At 35.8% G+C, this 26,656-nt stretch overlaps 2 protein-coding genes across 2 annotated transcripts in view; one reads left to right on the top strand and one right to left on the bottom strand.

Moving 5' to 3' along the window:
- Positions 1–986, bottom strand: part of LOC106870621 (UBX domain-containing protein 6) — a 22,921-nt gene extending 21,935 nt beyond the window's left edge. Inside the window, exon 1 of the mRNA XM_014916751.2 lies at positions 580–986. The gene's annotated coding sequence lies outside the window, so the exon portion shown is untranslated. The remainder of the gene's footprint in view (positions 1–579) is intronic.
- A 12,972-nt stretch (positions 987–13,958) lies between these two features.
- On the top strand, positions 13,959–15,485 carry LOC106870619 (acid phosphatase type 7). Its single transcript, XM_014916749.2, has one exon. It carries the CDS (start codon positions 13,959–13,961, stop codon positions 15,483–15,485), a length of 1,527 nt encoding a protein of 508 aa, XP_014772235.1.
- The last annotated feature ends 11,171 nt before the right edge of the window (positions 15,486–26,656 follow it).

The following is a 26,656-nucleotide window of genomic DNA, read 5'->3' as shown; positions in this document are numbered from 1 at the left end:
ATATATATATATATATATATATATACACGCGCTAACTATCGAGTTTATATAGATATATATAAATATATATAATCTGTATCGTCAACACTCTTTCTTTTAATAGCAATACATTCAGAATTAAGTGTAAAATCTATACTATTGTTGATACCTGCCCACTAAGACGATTATATAGACTTCCATAAAATCTGGCCTTGAGCAAGGGTAGTTAAAATCATTATCAAAACCGAAATATTTAGAGCATATAATAAATTACACGTCACACTGGAATATTTCTAAATAATTTCGATTACAGAATATGTGTGTGTGTGTGTGTAAACATTATTGTAATGGCGAAGAGGAATGAATGTTGATAATTTCTAAGGTTGTGAATTTACAACTGCATTGACACAGTTCCACTGTATGGTGAATGTAGTAGAATTATGTTAGTGGTCAAGTGGTAGATAGACAGGTAGATGTACGACCAACTACCGACACTGCAGTATATCATGCTATAATAATAATAATAATAATAATATTAATAATAATAAACAAACGTAAATGTAATGATATAGGTGTGTGTTTTGAATTTCTGTAACTCACCAGATCGTACGAATAGTTCATTTATATTAAATCCGTACACAAGCCAGGCCAAATGAATAAGAACAACAGTGATGAAGAAATAGGCAAGCAATCCAAGTAAAACCCTCACTTGTACAGGACTGTTCACAAAACACAGCCGACCTGGAGCATTTGCCGTGTCACTACTAGCCAAGGTAGTGTCGCCCTGGTCTGAGTTTGGTGTCCCTACAATAGACTGCAATACACCTTCGGCACACGATATCACTTGCTCTGGTTTTAAGTAGTCGTATATAATACGGTAGTAAGTGTTCAATTGATTCCAGTTAGACATACCAGGGAGACCTTTGCTGAAACGTGAATGAAAATTACGTGCAAAGAGGAGTAAACACGCAGAATCTGAAGAAGTATAATAGAGGAAATACGATTGGTGGACAAAGCAGAACTTAGTTACCTCCCTGTAAGAAGCTTGGTAAAGTAGTTATCTTTCCAGTAAAATTATAAACTTCAATGGTGTAATTAACTTTTGTATAGTTGTGATAGCTATTTAAAATATATATATGTACGGTTTGTCTGTACTTTTACTTTATTTTACAATAGTATATCTTATGCTATAAAGTCTTGTTGTGCATCTATGATGTGGTCTCTGATACAATTTCACTGCACTCGACATTTGGCGATCTTCCGGTATGAGTCCTAAATATCGGCCTTTTCCGTAAAAAGTGTCTTTGGCAATCTTTAGCAAAGATAGGCCTTTTCCATAAAAAGTGTTGGAGAGAAACAGGGAAACGACGTCATAAAAGCGAAAGACATACAGAAAGCGCGATTTATTTTGAAGGGTTTAGGGTTAGGGTTTGGGTTTTAGTGTTTGGGTTAGGGAATTCCGTCCCTAACCGTAACCGTAACCCTAAACACTAACCCTAACCCTGACACTAAAACCCTAACCCTAACACCGTAGTGAAAATCGTGCAGGTGTTTTGGAAAAGATCGCTGAAGACACTTCTTACGGAAAAGGCCGATATTTAGGACTCGTACCGTAAGATCGCCCGACATTTAATAGTATACAATACTATAAAAAAAAAGGAAGTAAATGTAACGATAAATGTGAGTTATAAATGACTTTTAAATTACTTTTCCTTAAAGTAATTTTTGGGGATCTTTTGGGGATCAAACCAAAAAGATCCATTTTTTGTTTCAACACAAATTCAAATCACTTGCAAAGGGAGTTCGATTCCAAAATTTCATGAAATGAAATTTTTAGAAACATCTGGAGAGATTCATTTGATTTATTTGTTTAGCCCTTTGTTGACTATAATCAAGTGGATCTATAACCAAAGGCGTTCTGTATTGGATATCCAGAACAACTTAGTCCACTGCAGCGGTAAGCCGGTGATTCTCGAATGATGTGCTGTGACGCACTTCTGCGTCACAAGGATATTCATGCACTGATTCCTAAAAAATTGAAAATTTTAGAAAATCAATGATTATTGCCTCAGCGTTTTGGAAAACCTAATAAACAAGAGTTGTTTGTTAGTTTATGTTATATATAACCCCTGTGGTTAATAAAGAAAAGGGTTTGTGTTATATATATATATATATATATACTCTTTTTCTTGTTTCAGTCATTTGACTGCGGTCATACTGGAGCACCGCCTTTAGTCGAGCAAATCGACCCCAGGACTTTTTCTTTGTAAGTCTGGTACTTATTCTATCGGTCTCTTTTGCCGAACCGCTAAGTTACGGGGACGTAAACACACCAGCATCGGTTGTCAAGCGATGCTGGGGGACAAACACAAACACACACACATATATATACATATACATATATACGACGGGCTTCTTTCAGTTTCCGTCTACCAAATCCACTCACACGGCTTTGGTCGGCCCATGGCTATAGTAGAAGACACTTGCCCTAGGTACCATGCAGTGGGACTGAACCCGGAACCATGTGGTTGGTAAGCAAGCTACTTACCACACAGCTACTCCTGCGCCTTTATACTCTTTTACTATATATGTGTGTTTGCGTGTCTGTGTTTGTCCCCCCCAACATTGCTTGACAACCAATGCTGGTGTGTTTACATCCCTGTAATTTAACGGTTTGGCAAAAGAGACTGATAGAATAAGTACTAGACTTACAAAGAATAAGTCCTGGGGTCGATTTACTCGACTAAAGGCGGTGCTCCAGCATGGCCACAGTCAAATGACTGAAACAAGTAAAAGAGTAATCAGAAAACAGGATTTGGAAACTGGCTTTTTCTGCATGATAGCTGTCTATCACAAAATGAAAACAAAATCATTAGGAGGAGGAATTTTTATTAAACAAATGAAAGCAAAGCATTACGATGACCATAGTTCTAAGAACTTCTGAAGTTTTAATATGTTTTAATGAATAAAGTCATGTGAAATGGTCAAACAGATATGTAAATAATTTAAAAAGGAAAAAAAATCTTCAATGAAGTTCTTTTGTGAAAAATTGCACAAATCTGTCCTGATCAAAAGGCCTATCTGTCAGAGAAGGCATGGTCTGACATGGATTAACAAAAATTTATATAAGACATTCTATTGTAAAAATTGCCTGGCAACAATGAGCTATTCAGCTAGTAAATATATAGATGGCACCTGTGAATCTTAGTCGAGGTCATTGCTGATACCATATAAAGGGCATCTGTGAATCATTAGTTGTTGCTTGTGTCTTGCAAGTGGCACCTGGGAATCATATTTGTGGTCGCTACTGGTGCCATGTAAATGGCACCTGTGCATCATAGTTATGGTTGTTGTCAGTGCCATGTAAATGGTACCCGTGAATCATAGTTGTGGTTGCTGCCAATGTCATTTAAATGGCAGCCATGCAAGTGGCATGTAAAAAGCACCCATTACACTCCTGGAGTGGTTGGTATTAGGAAGGGCATCCAGCCATAGAAGCCACGTCAAATCAAACTGGAACCTGGTGCAGCTCTCTGGCTTATCAGATCCAGTCAATTTGTCTAACCCATGCTAGCAGAGAGTGGACTTTAAATGAGGCTGATGATGATGATGATATATCGATATACTGATATCAAAATCAAGTTTACTTAATGTGTTCTATTCATACCTATGACAGTACAAGGAGACAACTATATTTCACAAAAGATATAAAAGCAGCATATATTGGAATGCTGTCACTGTCAAAATACCTCATTTAACAAATCTCATTTTCAAAAAGGTAATACACAAAAAACGAAAAAGGAATAGGTTGATTAATTTGACTAAAATGTTTTCCAAGGCAGTACCCCAGCATGACCACAGTCTAATGACTGAAACAAGTAGAAGATAAAAGATTAAAAAAAGCAGTTTTAAATACCATGGAACAGAGGTAAATCTCTTTTTATTTCACATTTAGATTTGTTTATACTAAAATACTCAGGCATTGTGCTCTATGAATTAGACTTAATTTTTATGAAATTTGAAGCATGTACACCAACATTAAAAATTAACAGTCTGATCTATAGAACATAAATCAAGAATGTCTTAAATATATATAATGAAAAAACTGAAATGTGAAATAGTGAAAGGCAAAGTCGACCTTGGCGGAATTTGAACTCAGAACGTAATGGCAGACGAAATACCGCTAAGCATTTTACCCGGCGTGCTAACATTTCTGCCAGAATTTCCTTCCTTTATATAAGGGATGAACCGGAAGTCCCTGGCTTCCACGTAAACTGGAAGTTTCCAGAAAGCTCTCAAACATTCTAGAAGCTCAAGGGAGATTCCTCTCATTAAATCCATTTTCCATTTTGATTCCTGTTGTAGCCGTCAGGGTTCACTACAATTTCATCACATTAAACCATTAATCCCAACACAGTTTTTTCTCTCTCTGTTTTTTCTTTGTCTCTCCATTTTTTAAACTCGCATTCCTTTCTGTCAAAGAGCATAAGCTCAAAACATCAAAGACTTTTCCATTCTTCCCAAGCTTTAAGCTAATACACCTGCTTGTTGTTCCCTCACCTGTCTTTTGTTTCCTGTGTATTTGAACCATGAAGCACGACCTTTGAGCATTAGGTCTCACTGAGGCAATGACTTGTGACCAAGACCTTTGGAAATATGCTGTGCATGAGAAGACCCGGCAAGACAAGTGAGACCATAACCCATGGCCTTTACCAGAGGTGTAGCCAGCCCACTTATGCGTACCTTTCCTTCTTAGGATACAAAACCCTGCTTGCGAAGACCTGTTGAGGCAAATGAAATTGAAAATCGAACCAAATTCATTGACTGGCACCCATGCCAACCTTCCTTCATTGGACACTAAACTCAGCTTGCGAAGACCTGTTGGGGCAAGTGAGATCAGAACTGAACCAAATTCGATGACTGGCACCCATGCCAGTGGAGCACTAACAGCACCATCCAAGCAGGATCACTGCCAGAGCAGTGGTCTCGCTTCCATGCTGGTGGCACATAAAAAGCACCATTTCCAGCTTTGCCTTACTGGCACTTGTGCTGGTGGCATGTGAACAAAACATTGGACTGACTCCTGTGCAGGTGGCACGTAAAAAAACACCATTTGAGCGTGGCCATTGCCAGTACTGCCGGACTGGCCCTCGTGCCAGTGGCACGTAAAAAGCACCCACTACACTCTCAGAGTGGTTGGCATTAGGAAGGGCATCCAGCTGTAAAAAACTCAGCCAGATCAGATTGGAGTCTGGCGTAACCATCTGGTTCGCCATTCCCCAGTCAAATCGTCCAACCCATGCTAGCATGGAAAGCGGACATTAAATGATGATGATGATGATGATATCGGTCACTTCAGAAATGCAACCACATGTGGATTGCTGGTGCTTTCTCCTTATTTTTCCTTCTTTCTCTTTGGACTTCCCTCTTTCCGACAAAGAGCTATGCTCGAAACATTATCAACTTTCTCTTTTCACCAAATGTCAAATTGATATTTTGTTTATGCAAGTCCTCATGTTCATTTTTTTCTTTTTTCTCTGTTTTTAATTGTTTGTTCTTTGAATTGACTCTGTGTGTATATGTGTGTGTGTGTGCATACATATGTATATACACATACGTACACACACACACACACACACACAGATATATATATACATGTGCGTGTGTGTGTGTGTGAAAATTAAGTTAGTTTGTCAGGAGACAAAAGTGTAGGAAGATGACAGAAAGTATGTTTTGGTGGGTGGAGTGAAAGGGAAGTCTGTCTTGTTTGAGAGCAGCTGCTACTTCATTGAGTATGACAGATTGTCATTTGTTTATATTGTCAGGTCTCAGTCAAGCAACTGGGCAAAACATGTTATAAAAAGCTTGATTTGTATAGCACCTGGCACAGACGCTGCTTTCAGGTCACAATTTATATTGTTTGAACGTCTTCTTAGGTCTAATCATAATTTCTCTCTCTCTCTCACTCTCTCTCTCCCTCCCCCCTCTCTTTCTTTCTTTCTCTCTCCCCCCTCTCTCTCTCACACACACAGATTTATATACATATATAGTTTATAGATGAGAGACAGATATTCTCTGTGTAGAATACACTTCATAGTGCCCAAAAGATTTAAACTTGAGCAAGTAAAAGAGTAAATGTAACGATAAGGAAGTTAGCCAAGTCAACATACAAAAAATACTAAATACATTTAATACAAAAAAAAAATGTACATATGTTTACATATAAAACAGTTCGACTTACACAGAATAGAAATGATATCAGGAATTAAAGGGGTCGAATAAGAGTTTTACAAGTCCAACAGCTGTTTCTGGGGGGGCCGCTTAGTGGTCCAAAATAATGATTGTAAATTGATTCCCTCATCAGATAATACCAGCCTTCGTCTTCAGAGAAGAATTTTACATTAGCGATGTTGACATAATGGAGATTAAAGATGGAATATATATCACTTAAAACCCTCAGGATAACACAATAATCAGACGAGCATTTATAGCATGGTGTGTACTATTCTGCAGTCTATTGTAGAATAACAGGATACTACACAACACACTTCAAAATTACATCTTATTACTGTACTATCCAATCAGGAGCTTATAGTAGCTCATCTATAAATCCTGTTTTTATTAAATAACACTGATTTTCTATTGTATGAAGTTCATTTTTGCTGATTCTACAAACAAAGGAACATACATTACACTATATAATACACAAACATTACACACACACACGCATTCTGTATGCGTGTGCATATGTATGTGATGTATGTATGTATGCATGTGTGTATAGGTTTGTTTGCGTAAGAGGTTAGAGACTAACATTATGCTGTTATTGGGATCACACAAGTATGTTCATTGATATAGATGCAATGTGTTTAACTTGGTCAGGAGTAGGTCAAAGATAAAGGCTTTATGTAGAAGGGATTGTGTTAATATACAGTATATCTAAGGCAGCGAGCTGGCAGAAACGTTAGCATGCTGGGCGAAATGCTTAGCGGTATTTTATCTTTGCCTTTCATCCTTTTGGGGTCGATTAAATAAGTACCAGTTACACACTGGGGTCGATATACTCGACTTAATCCGTTTGTCTGTCCTTGCTTGTCTCCTCTGTGTGCAGCCCTTTGTGGGCAGTAAAGAAATAAGAAACGTTAGCACGCTGGGCAAAATGCTTAGCGGTATTTCGTCTGTCTTTACGTTCTGAGTTCAAATCCCACTGAGGTCAACTTTGCCTTTCATCCTTTCGAGGTCGATAAATTAAGTACCAGTTGCGTACTGGGTCGATCTAATTGACTGACCCCCCCTCACCCCAAAATTTCAGGCCTTGTTCCTAGAGTAGAAAAGAATATACAATATATCTATAACAAAGCCAGAGTGTGTCTTTATTATTATCATCATCATCATCATCATTTAACATCTGTTGTCCATGCTGGCATGGGTTGGACAGTTTGACCAGGGCTGGTAAGCTGAGGGGCTGCACCAGATGCCAGTCTGATTTGGCATGGTTTCTACAGCTGGATGCTCTTCTTAATGCCAAGCACTCTGAGCGTGTACTGAGTGCTTTTACATGCCATCAGCATGGGTGCTACTTATGTAACACTGACATAAGTCACATTGCCTCTATGAGGGGCAGCCCTAAAATGGTTGTTCTTACATGGCATTGGCATGGGTTCTTGTTATGTAACACCGGTATTGAACATATTGCCTCCGTGAGGCCCAACACTCGAATGGTGCTTTTGATCTTTACATGTCCAACCCATGCCAGCATGGACAACAGATGTTAAATGATGATGATGATGATGATGGATTCGTTATAGATATACTGTATATTATTTTCTACTCTAAGCACAAGGCCTGAAATTTTGTGGTGGGGGGGGGTCAGTCAATTAGATTGATCCCCAGTATGCAACTGGTACTTAATATGTCAAAGTATCCAATGATCTTCTCTGAAAACCCACACAAGTATTAGCAGACAAAGAAGAGCATTTATAGACCAACTTGTGGAAAGCACTGGATATGAAGTTGAGGATATAAAGACTGCTATGGAAGATCAGGATATCCTGTGTAGGAGAGTTGCATTGGTTTGGACAAGTCACCAGATTGGATGAAGATAGATATCTATTATTGTGGGTGTATTTGTACATGTTCACACATGCACAATTATCTTCATGTGGTGTACACAGGAAACAAAGCCTAATGTTTATATGAATATTACAGCTGTTTATATGTGTATTCCTCCTGTTGAAGTTTTCTAAATGTACACGCATGCACATGCATACATTTACACACATGAGTAAGTATGTATGTATATATTCTGTATGCATGTACACACATATTTGTACATGTATGTACACCTACATATATGCATATATGTATAGATATGAAAGTATGTATATCTGTGCTTTCATGTGTGTATGCATGTGCATATATCTATATGTACATTTAATGCTTATGTTCAGGGAAATATACTTCATATAAATGCATTTATATAATTGTGTATGTATGACAATGCAATTGTTTTTGCACACACACGCACACACACACACACGTATATATATGTAGGTATGTATATGCATGTGTGTGTGTATACATATGCTGATATCAACAGTTAGAATGTGTGCTGAACACCACATTGGTGTATAAATATACTTTATTTGTGGGTTAGCAAAGCTATCAATGGTTCCACGTAGAAAGAAATCTCTCAAGATTTATCAAACCGGCCACATGAGAACTTTGGTATTTGTATCCATCTTGAACATTTTTCATAAAGTTGACCATTAGCAAAGCAAGATTCCTCAATATGTTGTCCAGCAACTTGTATTACTTATCCTTGGGATGTAGTAAAGCTTAGGTATACCGGAAACGGAAGTCTTCTAAATCAAACGGGAATACCTGAGTGTTATGAATGGAATTCTGAATAAAATTGGAGCCTCTCCATCGATCCCTTCAGTGAGAAAGTAGCTTTGATGACATGTAGCATAAGTTTCCTAACCATTAATCTTGTGCCATTCTACAGTGGCAACTGTTCTAAATTATACAGCAGCATTATTGGGAACCTTTTTTTGTAGCTGAAGTCTATGTGGAGGTAGATCTGAAACTCGCAAGGAACTTTAAAATGCTGCAGAATAAGCAAGTATGTCTTCTTTATCCACAACATTATTGGTATGTAACTATGACTATTTTGTGTCAGTGTCTGCAATAGCTGTCAGTCGATACTGTTGACTGTAACATCTTTGGGCTGTAAGTATAGCTCTTTTACACAGTCATAAGTGTTTTATGCAATGATATTGAAGTTAAGTGAATATCTTTGATATCTATTCATTTACTGTCTCCCTACTGGATTAGTGATGCTAATACAATCTAAAAGAAATCTTCCCTATCATACTTGTAAAAAATTTTTGGAAAACTGAAATAACAGCTGATCTCAAAAAAGGTAGACCATCATGTTTGCAGACAGACTGAAGAATTTAACTTTGTTCAAAATCAATGGCTATTTAAGGCAAGCATTTATTTCATCAGCTTTTCTTCTTTTGGGATAAGTAAATGGATCTGAAAGAAGGAACATAACACCTCCCATCTGAGATTTATTGTCACACAAGTCCTACAGTCTTGTCTGCACCTTCCAGAGTATTCTTGTATATCATTGTCCATTCATCTCAGACAATCATTTAGAATTTTTGGTTCCAATTCTTGCATTCTTGTCAATGTTGCAAGCATGTGCACCATTAGAGAACAAGTCTAAGAGGAGCTTGAAAACAGAATGTGCTATGAGGCAGCAATGGATGAAGAAGCAAATGCAATAGCTATGCTTTTATATTGCTTTAATTTTGACAAGCAACAGAATGCTCAGGAATTTCTTTCCAGTTTCCCCAGGGGTATTAGAAAGCAAATTACAGTCACTCATTATTGAACTTTATCAAAAATAGATTGCCCTCTTACATGCAGTAAGCTTGGGTTCATAGTCATTGATATATATAATTTTAATGTCAAATGGTGTTAAGTCTCACTCTGAACTTCTGTTGATAGTTTATTAACTTGAGTGTTATTAGGTTGAGGTGGGGGTGTATTTTTAAAGTTTTTGACCTTTATGTCACTGACTTTGTTTTCTATGTTGATAAGAGCTGTATTGTAAAGTTCACCTGTGTACCCTATTTCCATTCCAGGGTTAATATATATATATATATATATATATTACTTTAAATCTTTATCAGTGATATGTAAGTTAAGGCTGAAGTGGATTGGATGTCCACAGTATTTCAACAGCATAGCATAAATAAACTAAAACTCTTAGCTGTTTGAGATGCAGAATCTTCTGGTAATGTTACATACTACCGGATACCAATCTCCACCAATCAAAATGTAAAGCAGCCATCTCTGTAGGTAATACAAACTTCAACATTGACTACTTGAAGATCTTGAAATGAACTTTGACCTATCACTTCATGGAGACGAAGCCATAGGAAGAAGCATTCATGTTGAATGAAATATCTAGTATTCACTCAGTTCGGAGTTTTTGAAATCCCATTCATAGATGAAATAAAGCATATCAGAATATGAAAATATATTGTTTTTACCACCAGATAAATCAAAATAGCATATGAGTAAGCATTCTCTAAGACAAGCTTTCTCAATGGGAAGCATACTGCTGAACAAAAGGGTGTTTTGATTAAGCATCAGAACTCTTAATTCCATATTACAGCTATTTCTGCTTGGAGTGACAACCAATAATTTTGAAAAAAGAATATTTTGCACTATTTATGACCAATGGAACTTATGAAAAGAAGTTCATGAAAATAGGCACTACATACCCATTTTTACCTCTGTTTTATGATTAAACAGTATAGCACCAGATTTTTCTGATATGGACATGGTGGACAAGGGCTTATCAATGTGTGAAGAATAATGAGCTTGATATCATGAAGCAGTATATGATGGAAGGGGTCACAAGATGAAAAATACTTATATTACAACATTCAGAATGAGTTTCTTTCTATCATGGCATTAGTAACATACACACACGCACACACATGCATGAACACATGCATGCACACACACATGTACGCATGCACACATGCACACACATGCACATACACACACAAAAGGTTTGAGCTGTTTCTAACTTAGGCACTTTTGCATTAGGTGTAGATGAAACCAAGGCCATTTTCAAAACTAAACAGCTCTCACTCATTTTGCACTATGTTTTTAACAATATTACCAGAAAAAATGTTGGATATTAAGCAGCATCTGAAGTATATATATTGTCTGTATGGAACTTTATCGATGTTAATGGCCATTTATGAGTTGCCAATGCTACAATGGTGCCTCACTCATGAGGTTGTATTGAAGTGAAACTGTGTGCCATTGTACCATTTGCAGTTCATGTCCACTACCATGCCCACCAACTCAACTTGGTGTTGTTGTTGGCACTCCGTCGCTTACGACGTTGAGGGTTCCAGTTGATCCGATCAACGGAACAGCCTGCTCGTGAAATTAACATGCAAGTGGTTGAGCACTCCACAGACACGTGTACCCTTAATGTAGTTCTTGAGGATATTCAGCGTGACACACTGTGACAAGGCTGGCCCTTTGAATTACAGACACAACAGAAACAGGAAGTAAGAGTGAGAGAAAGTTGTGGTGAAAGAGTACAGCAGGGTTCGCCACCATCCCCTGCCGGAGCCTCGTGGAGCTTTAGGTGTTTTCGCTCAATAAACACTCACAACGCCCGGTCTGGGAATCGAAACTGCAATCCTATGACCGCGAGTCCGCTGCCCTAACCACTGGGCCATTGCGCCTCCATCAACTTGGTAATGGTTGACAACATACGGAAAATATAAAGGATGCAAGAATTTTTTTTTTTTCACCATATACAACAATTCTACCGGTTCGAGAACAATGAACTACTTCAATTTCATCCATCTGCAAAGGTCCGAAGATCAGCAGAAATATGACGAACACTATACAGTGGCTGTGCCAAGCATCATTCATGCATGCACGCACACACACACACACACACTTTCTTCAGATTCATCTGTTTTCAACAACAGAGATAATGATTTCCCCCTACACAAAAAGAAAAAAAGAAAAAAAACCACCCTTTAAAAATGTTTAATTTTGCCCCCTGCCAACTGTTTTCTTTTATTCTAAAGTCTTTGATTTTTAAATTTTAATTAATTAATTAATTTTTTATTGAAGTCTGCATTTAAAAATTCTGGAGGTTACAATTCTGAATTGTTTTTGTTTTCTTTTTTTAAAAAAAAAATTTTCATTTTTAATGTCAGTTGCTTACTGTAACTTGTTACTTACATTTTGTAATTATAAACTAAAAGAATCCTCTAATCAGAAATAAATAAACAGAAAAATATCAGAAAATATATATGTGGAAAAATGTTTTGTTTTTTTTTCTGCTGTGGAGAATGTATTGGGCACATATTTACAGTAATATGAAAGTATAACAATGGGGAAATACTCTAGGTTAACTGGGCACTAACATATTTGAGCTATTCTTGAGCCAAGAAATTTTAATTATGTCTAACATTGTTATCTATTACATTTCTACAAAAATATAGGTGCAGGCATGGTTGTGTGGTAAGAAGTTTATTTTCCAATCACATGGTTCTGAGTTTAGTCCACTGTGTAGCTCCTCAGCAAATGTCTTCTATTATAGCCTCAGACCATCTAAATCCTTGTGAATGGATTTGGTAGATGGAAACGGAAAGAAGCCTGTTGTGCACGAATGTATGTGTGTGTCCTTATCTTGACATCATGTGATAGCTGTAAAATGAGTGTCGCTATAATACAAGCTGTGTCATTCATTTTGAATATTGTGCGAAAACAAGTCTGGCCATAGGGAAATATTACATTGCTTGGAAACAGGTGAGATTTGGCAACAGGAAAAGCATCCAGCCACAGAAAATCCACCTCAACAAACTCTGTCTGATCTGTACAAGCATTAAAAAGTGGACTTTTAAATGATGATTATGAAATAAACTGTATAGATTTTACAAATTGATTCCTATGCACAAGAGATGTAGAAATGATGTGGATGTGAGGGGCTTACCTTTCAAAGAGCTTTAATGATGGAAGGGCTGTGAGAAGCGATTTAAACTGATTTCTTATAAGTTCAACATTTTTCATTATTAATACCTTTCTGACAATATTAATACATTTCTAACCCAGAAACTATATCTCTGACATATTGTATTTTCTCAGAATCAACTTACTGCATTTCAGACAGAAAATTGATAAATTTGGTTTGTTTTGATACCAAATTAAATTTGAACTGTTGATTAATTATAACCATGTATCTATTGCACCGATTTACAAGTTTTGAAATAATAATGATTTTTTAAATTTATAATGATAATAATCATAAAAAAAACAACAATTGTTAAATGCGTATCTGTAATTGACAGGGTTAAGATGAGAGTTAACTCCCTTTAATTATCAAATCCGTCAACATTTCTTGATTTCATTATAAAAATAGTTCAATATATTTCGACCATTTCGTTTCCCTGCTCTAATTAACAACTTTTTTATGCAGTTCAGTTTTTTTTTTAATATTAGTTCAATGCTAAAGAATAATTTTATTAAAATCCTTACGTGTATATTTTTTTCTTTCTGAAGTCAACATACTTCCACATAAATAGAAGCTAAGTTGTTAGGAAAATAATCTATGTAGAAAAGGGAAATTAATTTCAGTATTAGAATTTACTTTTGAATTTGAATGTGAATAACCATTTTTTTTTCTCAATTTTCTTTAAATGAAAGGGTTTTCCAGCGTTTCTACTTTCGATTATTTTTTGTTTCATGCATTTTCGTTTCTTTTTATTTTTTTGTTAAATTAAATACTGTTTCGTTTCGTTTTCCACGTTTCTATTTCTGTAACCCTAGATTTCACTGAACTTTATTTGTTATCCTCCTCGACTTCATAACATGTGTCATTTCATTTCCCTGTTTTCCGCCGGTTGATTCTGAGGGAATACAATATGTTGGAAAGTCGGTTTTCTCTCTTTTGGTTACTTTTCTTCATTGATATTTCTATTCAGCATTCCATCATGAAACCAAAAGAAAATTATAACAGTATATCCGAGGTGAGAACAGTTCACATTTCATTTGGTAACAAAACAAACCAAATTTGTATTTTATGGTGCTCTACAAACCTTGACTACGATAAAAACATTCCACCTCGTGTTAGATATGGATTTACAAAAAGTCTTCTCTCTCAGATTTCTATCGGTAAAACAGTTCAGTTCAACTCCGCAAAGAAAAGATTTTTTCACCGAGTTGTTTTGTCTAACCTTCTACCCGAGAACACATATTACTATCAGATCATACGCCAAAATAAATCTAATTCATACCTTGATCCAATCGAATCGTTCACAGTACCGCAATCGCCTACATCAAGTAGTATTACACAATCTTTTCTTGTAATCGCTGACATGGGTATGCGTTCGGGGGGCATACCGTATGTTGTCCAAGAATCAATAAACAACAGGTACACTTCGATTTTTCACATTGGGGACATTGCTTATAACCTAGCATCAAATGATGGCATCGTTGGAGACATATTTTTATCTAAACTTAAAAATATGGTCTCTCGAATCCCTTACCTCACTGTACCGGGCGATCATGAATCATTTGACAATTATGAACATTATCGACATCGATTTTCGGTTCCGAACCAAAATTGGCCAGCAATAAGTAATCAACTCTGGTACAGTTTAGATATTGGTGTTGTTCATGTAATTTCTTTAGTAACAGAACATTTTATAAAAAATGATCTTGCAATGAATGACCAACTAGATTGGCTGAAAAATGATTTGATTAAAGCGAATGCAAATCGGGAACAAGTACCTTGGATCTTCGTTCTTGCGCATAGACCTCTGTATTGCTCTGTTGAGAATTTGATGGAAGATTGTGCTTCAGACAATTCAAAAGTTCGGGCCGTTCTTGAAAAGATTTTATTTACATATGGAGTTGATCTCATCCTCAGTGGACATGAACATTGTTATGAAAGAACGTGGCCTATTTATCAAAAACGAGTTCTGGCTTATAATTATAAAGACGCTCCAGGTCCTGTTCATATTGTAATAGGAACATTTGGTTATAACTATATCGTTGATTCTATTTCATCATTTCGTGAACATTGGTCAGCTTTTGCAACCACACACCATAAAAAAGAAGCATTTGGTCGTTTGAACGTTTTCAACAAGAGTCATGTCTTCTGGGAAGTCTTTTATGTTAATAATAATCAGCTAATGGACCGAATGTGGTTGATAAAATCAAAACACGGTCCATATAGTTTGAAAGGTATATTTCCAGATAAATCAGTGTATGCTGCCAGGCATATGAGTTTAGACGAACTGAAAAATCTTTCTCAAACTGGAGTATATTCAGAGAAAGTTCGTACTTACATTTTGTACATATTCATGGCATCTGGCTTCCTGCTTCTATACCTCACAAAGAAGCAAATATATGTATTTTGCACGAAAAAATTAGCAAACCGCATATAATGATGCGTTGAGCATCAACATACAGAAAACGAATTAAAAAAAAAAATTGTCAGGAAGAAGAGGCTGTTGTTCCCATAGCCTTGCAGGCTTTCTGAGACCGGTGAGATCTGTTTAGGAAGTGGATCAAGGAGCTTTAGGTATTGTTTTCTAGGTATAAGTTAATTTTAAAAATTTTGTTGTGTATGATAGAATTGTTTGAGTGATCAAAAATGTCATTGATCTCATGTTTGGAATTTAAAAACTAAATTATGAAATGATACTATTTTTAAATTCAGGTTATCATTTTTTTGTTCAGTAGACATTCAACTATAATCATTGTTGAAGAAAATCATTATGACATCAATATTTTTGTCTGAACTAAAAAAAAAACGATCTTTTGTATCATGTAATGTTTGATAGTTATCAATATTATCATTATTTTTTTCTCAGCTCCAAGCCAAAATTGGCAAACAATGAGTGATCAACTCTGGCAAAGTTTCTAAATTGATGATGTCTGATTTCTTAAGTATTAGAACACTATATGACATGTTTTGATACCAGATATTCTTCAAGGTTTTCATTTTCTAACTGTTGTTTCCATAAATTATGTTTGCAAGACAATTCTCTTGCAGTACTAATCTTCTTGAGCTATCTTTCCTATAAAATTTAAGATAGATATTTTAAAGAATTTACATCTTCCTATATCGTTTTGTTGTATCCAACTCAGTGACATGAATTGATTTTTATGCCTAATTTGTCCATACTGCTGTCAGTTGGATAGGTATGCAAATTCAGATATAGGCTTGGATGTATGCAGCATTTACTAAATACATAGATGTCTTCCTATTAAAACCACTCTCAAATCTAGATTGATTTTACTATCTTAGTAGATTGAAACAAAAAAAAAAAAAAAAGGAAATACTTTTTACCTAATAATTTGCAACACTTGTGAAGTGAAATCATGGCTTACAAATCTGAAACATTATATGTTAATTACTTAAGCTATTGGCATTAAAACTGACCTGAATTTCATCAAGTCCTTTTTACATGTACACACATCTTTGCAACTCAGAAACATATGCAACGACTGTTATATCATCATCCTAAAATTACTGTTTTTTCCAACCTATTCCAAACAGGTACATGATTCATATCTTTGCCAAAATAACCACAACACAAATTTCTCTATAATGGATTTGCAACCCTCTTCCAATAAATCTTTAGTAGTCAGAGTCATCAGGCATCAGCTGAGTTCCTTTTGTGTATCTCTTTTACAGCTGGAGAGCTGACAAATGAAAACATATTTTGTCACTCTAAATCTTATATTGAGAATTTAGATTGTAAAGGAACTTCTGTGTGGTTATCAACCTCTTGAACTAGCAGCCAAATCTGTTTCCAGTCACATGCTACCATCTTAAGAAAAAAAGGACATATTGAATTAAGTACTCCTAAATGCTCTGAATCAGAAAGAGATGGGATGGTCATGGGTGGAACACTTTTGGTCATAGTTCTATTCACTCAGATCTGTATAACAGCTGCATGGCAAATGGTGTGTAGGTTTATGCTTCAAACATTCAATTTGTAACATCTGTGCCCAAAGGTGTGGTGTCAAGGATTATTCATACAAAAAGTAATGGAAAAACTATTGAAAAGATGTTCTCACCCATACAGAAAAATTATGTGTTGATGTGTACATCCATATAACCAGAGTATTGTAGAGCACAATATATATATAAATATCTATCTAGCCAGCTGGATGAGATGTCTTCCTGGCGCTACAAGCAACAGTGGCATCAACCCTTATGGGTGAACCACATTTAGGTGGCAAATATACTTCACGAGATATATATATATATATATATATATATACACACATACATACACACACACCACACACATCTCTCTCTCTTTCTATGTATGTATATATATATATATATACATATACAGGGTGCAGTGAATAAACTGTTGTCTAAATTACGCAAAAATGAAAATAACACTGACATTTCATTTGAACAGATATATTTACCAAAATCAAATAAAAATATCTTGAAATACTAAAGAATAAATTTATTCAGTAAAATCGCCAGTGGCTTCAATCACGGCCTCCAGACGACTTCGCAATCTCCTGCAACTCTTCTGGACGGTCTCCTCCTTGTTTAAGTTGGTCAGTGCTGCCATAATCTGTCCTTCAGTTCATCTTTAGTGTTACTAGGAGTTTTGTTGGTCTCTCACTCAACTGCACCCCACACACAATAATCAACGGGCTTGCAGTCTGGGGAGTTAGGTAGACAGATGTTAAGGGTGATGTGGTCACAAAAATTGTCTGACAGCCATGACTGGGTTCTTCTGCTTGTGTGGCATGGTGCAGAGTCCTGTTGCCAGGCATAGGGTCTTCCAGCAGCCACATTCTTGACGCAGGACATCACTACCTCCTCCAAGCACTTGATGTAGGCCTCCGTGTTGAGTCTGAGGCCATGTGGGAAAATGAGTGGAGGCATAACGTCACCATCATTAGTGATCACTCCAAACACTATGATGTTGACTGGATGTTTGATTTTTATCACTCTTGGCACATGTCCTCATATTGTCACCCAAACACTCTGAAATTTTCTTACTGGCTAAGCAGTAGGGCATGTTGTTTCCAAATTTCTGGCAGAGTGAATTGCATCATGGTGCTGTTTTTCTCGCAGACGGTGCCCAACTGACCCTACTATACTGTGTAGTCAACAAAATCAAATACAAACAATGTGCATGAACTAGCAGAATACATTTAAAAATAATGGTGTTCATTCCTGCTTCCTCTCAGTAATTCTTAATGTTTATCAAGCATTGCTCCATTTTCTCCCCAGTTTCATTTGGTCTCAATTTTTATCTTCACACTTATTTTTCTTAACTCTCTTCATTCTCCTTCATTAGTCTCACTGATTCACTATCATACTTCACTTCTACCCTTCCTCCCTATAACACACACACACATGTTAATATGTGTGTGTGTGTGTAATTACACATGTCATGTTGGCAATTTCTTTTCCTTCTTTGGTCTTTTCCCTTTCTTTTTTCTGATGAAGAACTATGCTTGAAATGTCGAACTCTCTCTTTTCACTGAGCATCAAGCTAATACATTTCTTGTGCATATTCTTTTGTCCATTAATTTTACTTATTCATTTGATACACATATATATATGTGTGTGTGTGTGTGTGATCATCATTTAGCATCTGTTGTACATGTTGGCATGGATTGGATGGTTTGACCAGGGCTGGCAAGCTAGAAGGCTGCACCAGACTCAAGTCTGATTTGGCATGGCCTCCATGGCTGGATGCCCTTCCTAGTGCCATATATATATATATATATATATATATATATATATATATATACAGGTTGTCATTGACTTATGACCGATTGACTTTACGACAATTGGTGCCCCAGCTCTCAGTAGTCCAGTTGAAATCTAATGGGTTTAATTTCTTAGAGATTAACCCATCTACAGATGACGTCAGCTAACAAATGCTTACCCTAGGTTTGGTTTTCAATCGCTACTATGGTTATCCCAAGTGTTTGGTGAATATCCTCGCGGATACAGTGAGGCAACCTCGTATTTGTTTATTAGATGACTGCTTGAGACTCCGAACAAATAACACTGTTGTAGTATAATACAGAATGCTGTGTGTGACTGTTACCTGAGAATGTACCTTAAGAAAGTAAAAATATAAAACAAAGCTATGTAGGCCTATAGGCTGACTTTCGAACAGTCAGTTGGAATCAATTGTGGTTGTAAGTTGACAACGACTTGTATGTATTTAGGTGTGTTTCACCTTTTTCTGTCAATCAAAATCTGCCTCTACCTCTCTTCTTCATGTCCCAACATCTTCTTGTCACACTCACTTCAATATCATACATGGATCTTTCTTTCTCCCTCCCATTATATCTCTAATCCTCCCTCTTTAGCGTCTTTCCACTTCTCCTCTCTTACAGTATGTTTCATCTCTCACTATTTTTCCACCTCTCCTTATATTTAATTGTGTACTTGCTCAACTGCTTGTCTCACTAGCACTCCAACCTCTCTATTTATCTATTCTAATCTGTTACTCTCTGTTATAGGTTTCTTCTCTTGCTTTCACCTCTCTCAGCACAGTCCTTGCTTTCTCCCCCCAGTACGACAGAAAGATTGAACATAACAAGCAAAGAACTTCAAATGTGAATTGATATTTTATATGTTAAGATTTTTTATAAATATATCTATTTATAAATATGTGTTTTATGATATATATGAATAATATATACATTTATATAAATATATTTATACATATATATATATCAGTTATACTGGTCATGTGATTAAGGAATTCACTTCACAATCAAATGCTTCTAGATTTGATCCTACTACATGATAATTCAGAAAGTGTATCCTACGATAGCCATGGGTCAACAAATGTCATATGAATAAAATTTGGTTGATGGAAACTATGCAGAAGGTTGCTGAATGTCATAATCATCATTGTCGTCATCATTTTTATATCTTCTTTTCAATCTGGCATGGATTGGATGGGGCATCAAGATCTAAGGAGGCTATCTATTGGAGTTACTGCCCATCTAGATAGGTTGGAGATCCATATCTCATTCATAACATTCCATTTGTGACATGGTTTCTATGGTTGATTGCCCTTCCTAACACAACCATTTTGCACAGTATATTGGAAATTACTACTACCCTGCTCAATTGATAGGTCATTGTCTTTGTTTTGCAGGTTACTTGGTGACCTCACTAGTGCTGGTATCATATAAAAAGCACCAAGTACGCACTGAGTAGTAGTTGGTGTCAGGAAGTCCTGAGGCTTATTTCCCTTTGGTCTATTATGTATTTTAGGGATCTGAAGAGAACTCTATTAAATTATTGATTAACACCCCAAAGTACTTAACTAAATTTTGAGACCATATTAACCCTATAGCATTTAAATTGGTCATATCTGTTTAAAATATTCTTATTGTTTTATGTTCAAACTGGCCAGAACTAGCCTTTCATATCTTAACCTATAATGTCTGTCTAAAACTAAACAATCACATCATCGAAATATTGAAGCTACAAAATATAGCATAAATAATTCAAGACAATGTCAAAAAATAAGCATTGCATTTAACCGACTAATCTGGGTACTAAATTGCTAATAGTTCATCATGCAGAGTGTACAGGTGCAGAAGTAAGTAGTATCTTAGACTGTTTGACCACACTTCTTAGAAAACTGATTTGGCAACTTGGTTTTGATTCCTAGTTGGAAGTGCTTCATTCAGTTGCTAATGCCTTTTGAAAAAAAGAGACATGGTTTCAATTTGTTATTTAAAGATGGTGTAGGCAATACTGTTCTTCCTCACTTTTCTCAATACATTTCATGCTACAATTATCTTTGTCCCCTCCCCCATTTCTGTCTTGGTTTCTTCCTTTCTGTCCTTCTATATTTTGAGGATTTTCATCCTCATTAGCATTATGATCATCGTTATCATCATCATATAGCATTTTGTCTTCTACGCATCATTCTGTCCAGCTGCATTCAACGTCGCAACAAACACATTAAGTTTTCTTCAATAATAGGTGCAGGAGTGGCTGTGTGGTAAGTAGCTTGCTTACCAACCTCATGGTTCCGGGTTCAGTCCCACTGCGTGGCACCTTGGGCAAGTGTCTTCTACTGTAGCCTCGGGCCGACCAAAGCCTTGTGAGTGGATTTGGTAGACAGAAACTGAAAGAAGCCCATCGTATATATGTATATATATATATGTGTGTGTGTCTGTTTGTCCCCCCACCATCGCTTGACAACTGATGCTGGTGTGTTTACGTCCCCGTAACCTAGCGGTTTGGCAAAAGGAGACCGATAGAATAAGTACTAGGCTTACAAAGAATAAGTCATGGGGTTGATTTTCTCGACTAAAGGCGGTGCTCCAGCATGGCCGCAGTCAAATGACTGAAACAAGTAAAAGAGAAAATGAGTAAAGAGTAAAGAGTAATAATTCCCATATTGTGGGACTAGAAAATTTACATCTTTTGTCAGCAGATGTTCCTTTGAACTGAAATACATTCATATCAAAATGATATTTTTAATGCCTAAAGAAAACATTCCAGTTTCCTTTATCCATAAATAAATAAATAATTCTACCTCATAAGCCTGAAATTGTAAAACATGTTTCTTATTTGTCATCATCCTCATCAGCATTTTAAAGCCCACTTTTCCATGCTTGCAAAAGTTGAACAGAGTTGATTGAGGCAGGTTTTCCTTCAATTGGATGCTCTTTCTGCCATCAACTCTTATCTCCTAATATCATGGATCTCTGCAATATTATGCTAAGATCCATGTAAAAGACTAACATATTGTTCTGATACTTCTGATATTGATATTGTCTCTAAGACAATATTAAAAAAAACAATTCTATTATAAGAAAATATTTCCCATTATTTCACAATCTTTAGTAAATGTAAATCTGGCTAAATAACATATTAATCTAAAAATCTCTTCTTCATTGCTACAGATCTTAGAATCTATATTGTAGCATCTCCAAAATGCATGAAGTATACTTTACAAATTTCTTTTCTAAAAATTCATCATCATAGGTCTGTTGTCTCAATTATTTAATTCTCTTTTGTAAAGCTTTCTTTTTCTTCATCTCATGAAGGTCTTCCTTGTTACCAAATCAATTGTACATGTACATATTAACTCAGACACATTATCAACAGTTTTCTATCATAGACTTTTACAATCAAGCTGTTAAATTCATCTCTTCTAGCTTTTACATTTCCATTGACAGTATCACTGATTTTTTATATTAAGCCAAGTTTTAAGCAATTTCGCTGTTCATCATCATTATCATCATCATCATCATCATCATCATACTGTCTACTTTTCCATGCTTGCGCAAAATAAGACAGTACTATTTTGGGGTAGAGTTTTTCAATGGCCAGACACCCATCCTAATATCAACTCTCACTTATTTCACAAGCAAGGAAATAATCCCCAAGTCCATCAAACAATAATAGACTGCCCAGACATAATTATATGGAAAATTGGAAGCAAATAACATTATTTCAATGAGATTTTGTTGTTGTTTGTAATTAGTGAACACATGAAGACAGCAGGAAATACAAACTCACACAAGCACATTGTGTTTCGCAGACACACACACACACACACACACATATTTTGAGAATCCCAGTGTATATGTATCATTGATGATGAAAATGATGATGCATATACAATAGGCTTCATCAGTTTCTGTCTGCCTGCTGAACCTCTAACCACTTGGTTTTGAAGCAAACGTCTTAACCACACAGCCATGCCCATACCTGTTATGTATATATGTATGTGGGTGTGCATGCATGTGTGTAAAAATGCATGAATGTTATCACCCTCTCAGGTAAAGCAATGCACTGGGACTCCTAAATTTATTTATTGACAGTAAATCACAGTGCACCTAGATCAATATCGGCCCTTAATCCCATGGAGCCAAGGTCAACTGTCCAATATACTATGGTCTTAACCCTTCCATGTGAGGGCACATGGCTCAGTGGTTAGAGCATCAGGCTCACAATTATAAGGTAGTGAGTTCAATTCCGGGACTGGGCAGTGTTTTGTGTTCTTGAGCAAGACACTTTATTTCACGTTGCTCCAGTTCACTCAGCTGTAGAAATGAGTTGCGATGTCATTGGTGCCAAGCTGTATTGGCCTTTGCTTTTCCCTTAGATAACATCAGTGGAGTGGAGAGGGGAGGCTGGTATGTGTGGGTGACTGCTGGTCTTCCATAAACAAACTTGCCTGGACTTGTGCCTCAGAGGGGAACTTTCTAGGTGCGGTCCCATGATCATCATCTAGGTGCGGTTCCATGATCATAAAGGGGTCTTTACTCTTTAACCCTTTCATAACCATAGTTTTATTGAAATATACTGCCATTGCTTCAAGTAATTTTGAAAATAATGAAGAATTTATTAAGATAACTTTGTCATTATTAAGCTGATAGCATAGATTATAGATTGACATGAAATTTTAAAGGAAGATTTTAATTCAGATGACTCTAAAACATGGAATTTGTATCATAGGACCAAGGAGTTTCAGGCAGGTTGCTATCAAAAGGGTTAACCTTTATGGTAGCACTGCTACCATACTCAGTGTTGGAATTCTGACTTTTGTCTAACTATGATCAAATAATATATTGATTGTAGTGAGCTATAGTATTGAGTACTAATGCTTTCATTTGGTACAACTAATACTGTTAAGTGTTGGAATTAAGTAGGGCATTCTGCTCTAAAAAAAAATTGCCAAAGCAAACATTGGTTTCCAACGTAACCCCCCTAATTAGCATGAAATACAGATGTAAATGCTGATGGTGTACACATTAAATATGGTGCTATGATAAAATGCACCCACTGCACTGTAATGTGGTATGTATTAGGAAGGGGATCAAACTGTGGAAGCCATACCAAAAATTGGAACATTAGAGTGAGTTATTCTACTTTGACTCAAAGTTGGAACTGATACAGATAGTGATGGAGATAAAATTCTTCTCTAATTTAACTCATAATTCATAATTTCAGATTCACTCTCATTACACAGTAGCTAAAGTCCCAGGCCAACATGAATCAATTCGGTAGACAGAAACTATATAGAGCCAGTAACATGTAAAAAGCACCCAGCACACTTTGTTAAGTGGTTGGCATTAGGAAGTGCATCCAGCTTTAGAAACCATGCCTCAATGGACTGTTGTAGTCTGGACAGCTCCCTGCTAGTCATTTCTATGTCAAAATGTCCAACCCATACCAGCATGGAAAGTAGATGTTAAACTATGATGATGATGATATATATCATTATCATGTATATATGTGTGTGTGTGCCGATGGGTAGAGGTATGCTTACATGCATAGATGTATGCTTGTACGCATTTGTGTGTCTGTGTGAATGTTTACTGTCATCATTGATCTGAACCATGGACAGTGTTGTTGTTTGTTGTCATTTCCCTGTCAACAAATTATCCAGTAGCTCTGCACTTTCAAAGATGAGCGGAATGAAAAGATCCTTATTTGAAAAGCAAGTAAAGGTTAATGACATGTTGGACATCTTACTGTAAAAACAATGTCTCACTGATATGTATTTCTCTAATCTAAGTTAGTATGGAAAAACAGATATAAAGTGAACAAACAAACCTGTTTTAAATATTTATACATTTCATGCTGTATTATTTATGTCTATTTATGCCAGCTCTTCTAAAACTGTTTCTCCATATGATGTACATACAGCCTGTTCATTAATATTGTTTCTAAGTTGTTCTTGTGACTTGAATTCATCATGATTCCATTATTGTATGTTTTGTTGTTAACGTTTGTTTTCGGTGGAGAGGGATTGTTGTTTTTATTTGTTTTTAAGTATTTTTCTTTATAATTTCTGATGTTCATTCAAGGACAAAACAGAGATTATAGATTTACTGCTAAGACATTATCAATATAAATGATATGATATACACAGTTGTGAAATGTAAAATCTGTCAAGTGCATATATATGTAATGTTTTAAATGTAATATCAACCACAGTGCACTTGCACTGGCTCAACAGTCAAATGATAATAATAAGGGAGTTAACCAATTAAATTGACCTCAGTGTTTGAGTGGTACTCCAAACAATTGACAGAGGAATAGTCTATGGTAACTACATAATAGTACATTGCGAAAGAGCATACAGTTAGCTTTGAAATCTACAAATCTCCAAATTGGAGTTAATTCTCTGAGAAACCTTACATTCAACGAGGTCATATTTATTGGTTCTAACTGCACATCACGTTAAAGGTTCTTTGTTTTTGTAGGATATACAACAAATAGTGAAAACTAAACTTATTTGGATGATGCCTGCCTGGTGGAAATGTTTTCTTTAGGAAACATGTCCACCAATCAAAAACAGATCCTTTAGTTGAAGTTCTGTTTGTTGATGCTAATTTATTTTATGCAACTGTTAGATTTAACAAAGGATGAGCATGTACTATCAATTACAAAGATCTTCCACCATGTTCTGTTAAAACTTACAAACTTGATGATTACAAGAAAGCTTAATAAAATCTGCAAATAAAAACAGTTCTTTTGATGAATGTATTTTTCATAATGATTCTTATAATACTGCTGCTGAACCACAGTTGGATGTTAGAGTTCTTATATCTGTTCATATGTAACAGAAGCCAATATGTTGTGCATCTTCCTCAGTGTTTGGATCCATAAACTGTGGAGAATGTTGTGAAGTGTGAAACATGTTCTAAACATAACCAACCATGGTGTATAAAATACAATACAAAAACAGGAATGCCAACTGACTCACATATTTGATTAAAATTTTTGGTAATATTTATTGTCTACAAAACTGGCACCAATTTCAGCTTGAAAAGAACAATAGATTCATGAAAGGATTCAAAACAATGGATCTATTGTATAGCTAAAATAGCATTAAAGAATTGATTTGAGAAGAATGTACTGCAGGCAGTTTATTTGCATCATTAGTAAAATAGTTCCCTGATAAGCAATATATATGTGGTTGAAGTCCTGTTATGAGCTTTTTACTTCTTTTCTGCCTCAAATTGGTGTTTATAATGTTTACTATTATTCTTAGGAATTGAAATGAACCAAAAACATTTTCTATATTGTATTTAGGTGCGTAACTTCTAGTTTTTTTTTTCTAATCTCTGAGAAACTCTTTAAGCATCTTTACTCTAGTATGGAATTTAAGTCATTTTCATTTCTATATGAAATTTGCAATAACTTTGTTCTTTCATACACAGAGTTCATTACTGGCAGATGAAACAGTTGAACAAAAATATTCTTTTGTTGTTTTAGTATTTTTCTTCTTTCTGTCATCGTTGGACTATGGTCATACTGGGGCAACAGCATCAAGAGTTTTAGTCAATCAAGTTGACATCAGACTTCTTTTTGTAAGTCTGGTACTTATTCTATCAGTCTTTTTTATTTTTTTTTTTTTGCTGAACCTCTAAGTTACAGGAATATAAGCATTTAACATTAGTTGTCAAGTAGTGAAAGTCAAGCATAAACATAAAAACATACATACAATCACATACACTTATGTATACACCTATGTGTGTGTGTGTGTGTGTGCACATGTAAGTGCATGCGTATGTGTATACGTCTTTGTGTTCATATATATATATATATATATATATATGACAG

This window comes from Octopus bimaculoides, chromosome 1 (assembly GCF_001194135.2).
Source record: "Octopus bimaculoides isolate UCB-OBI-ISO-001 chromosome 1, ASM119413v2, whole genome shotgun sequence".
In the NCBI taxonomy this organism is placed as follows: Eukaryota; Metazoa; Mollusca; class Cephalopoda; order Octopoda; family Octopodidae; genus Octopus; species Octopus bimaculoides.
This window is presented reverse-complemented; position numbering and strand designations above follow the sequence as displayed.

Excerpts from the sequence above, each read along its gene's own strand:
- LOC106870619 (XM_014916749.2), top strand. The coding sequence starts at position 13,959 with ATGTTGGAAAGTCGGTTTTCTCTCTTTTGGTTACTTTTCTTCATTGAT.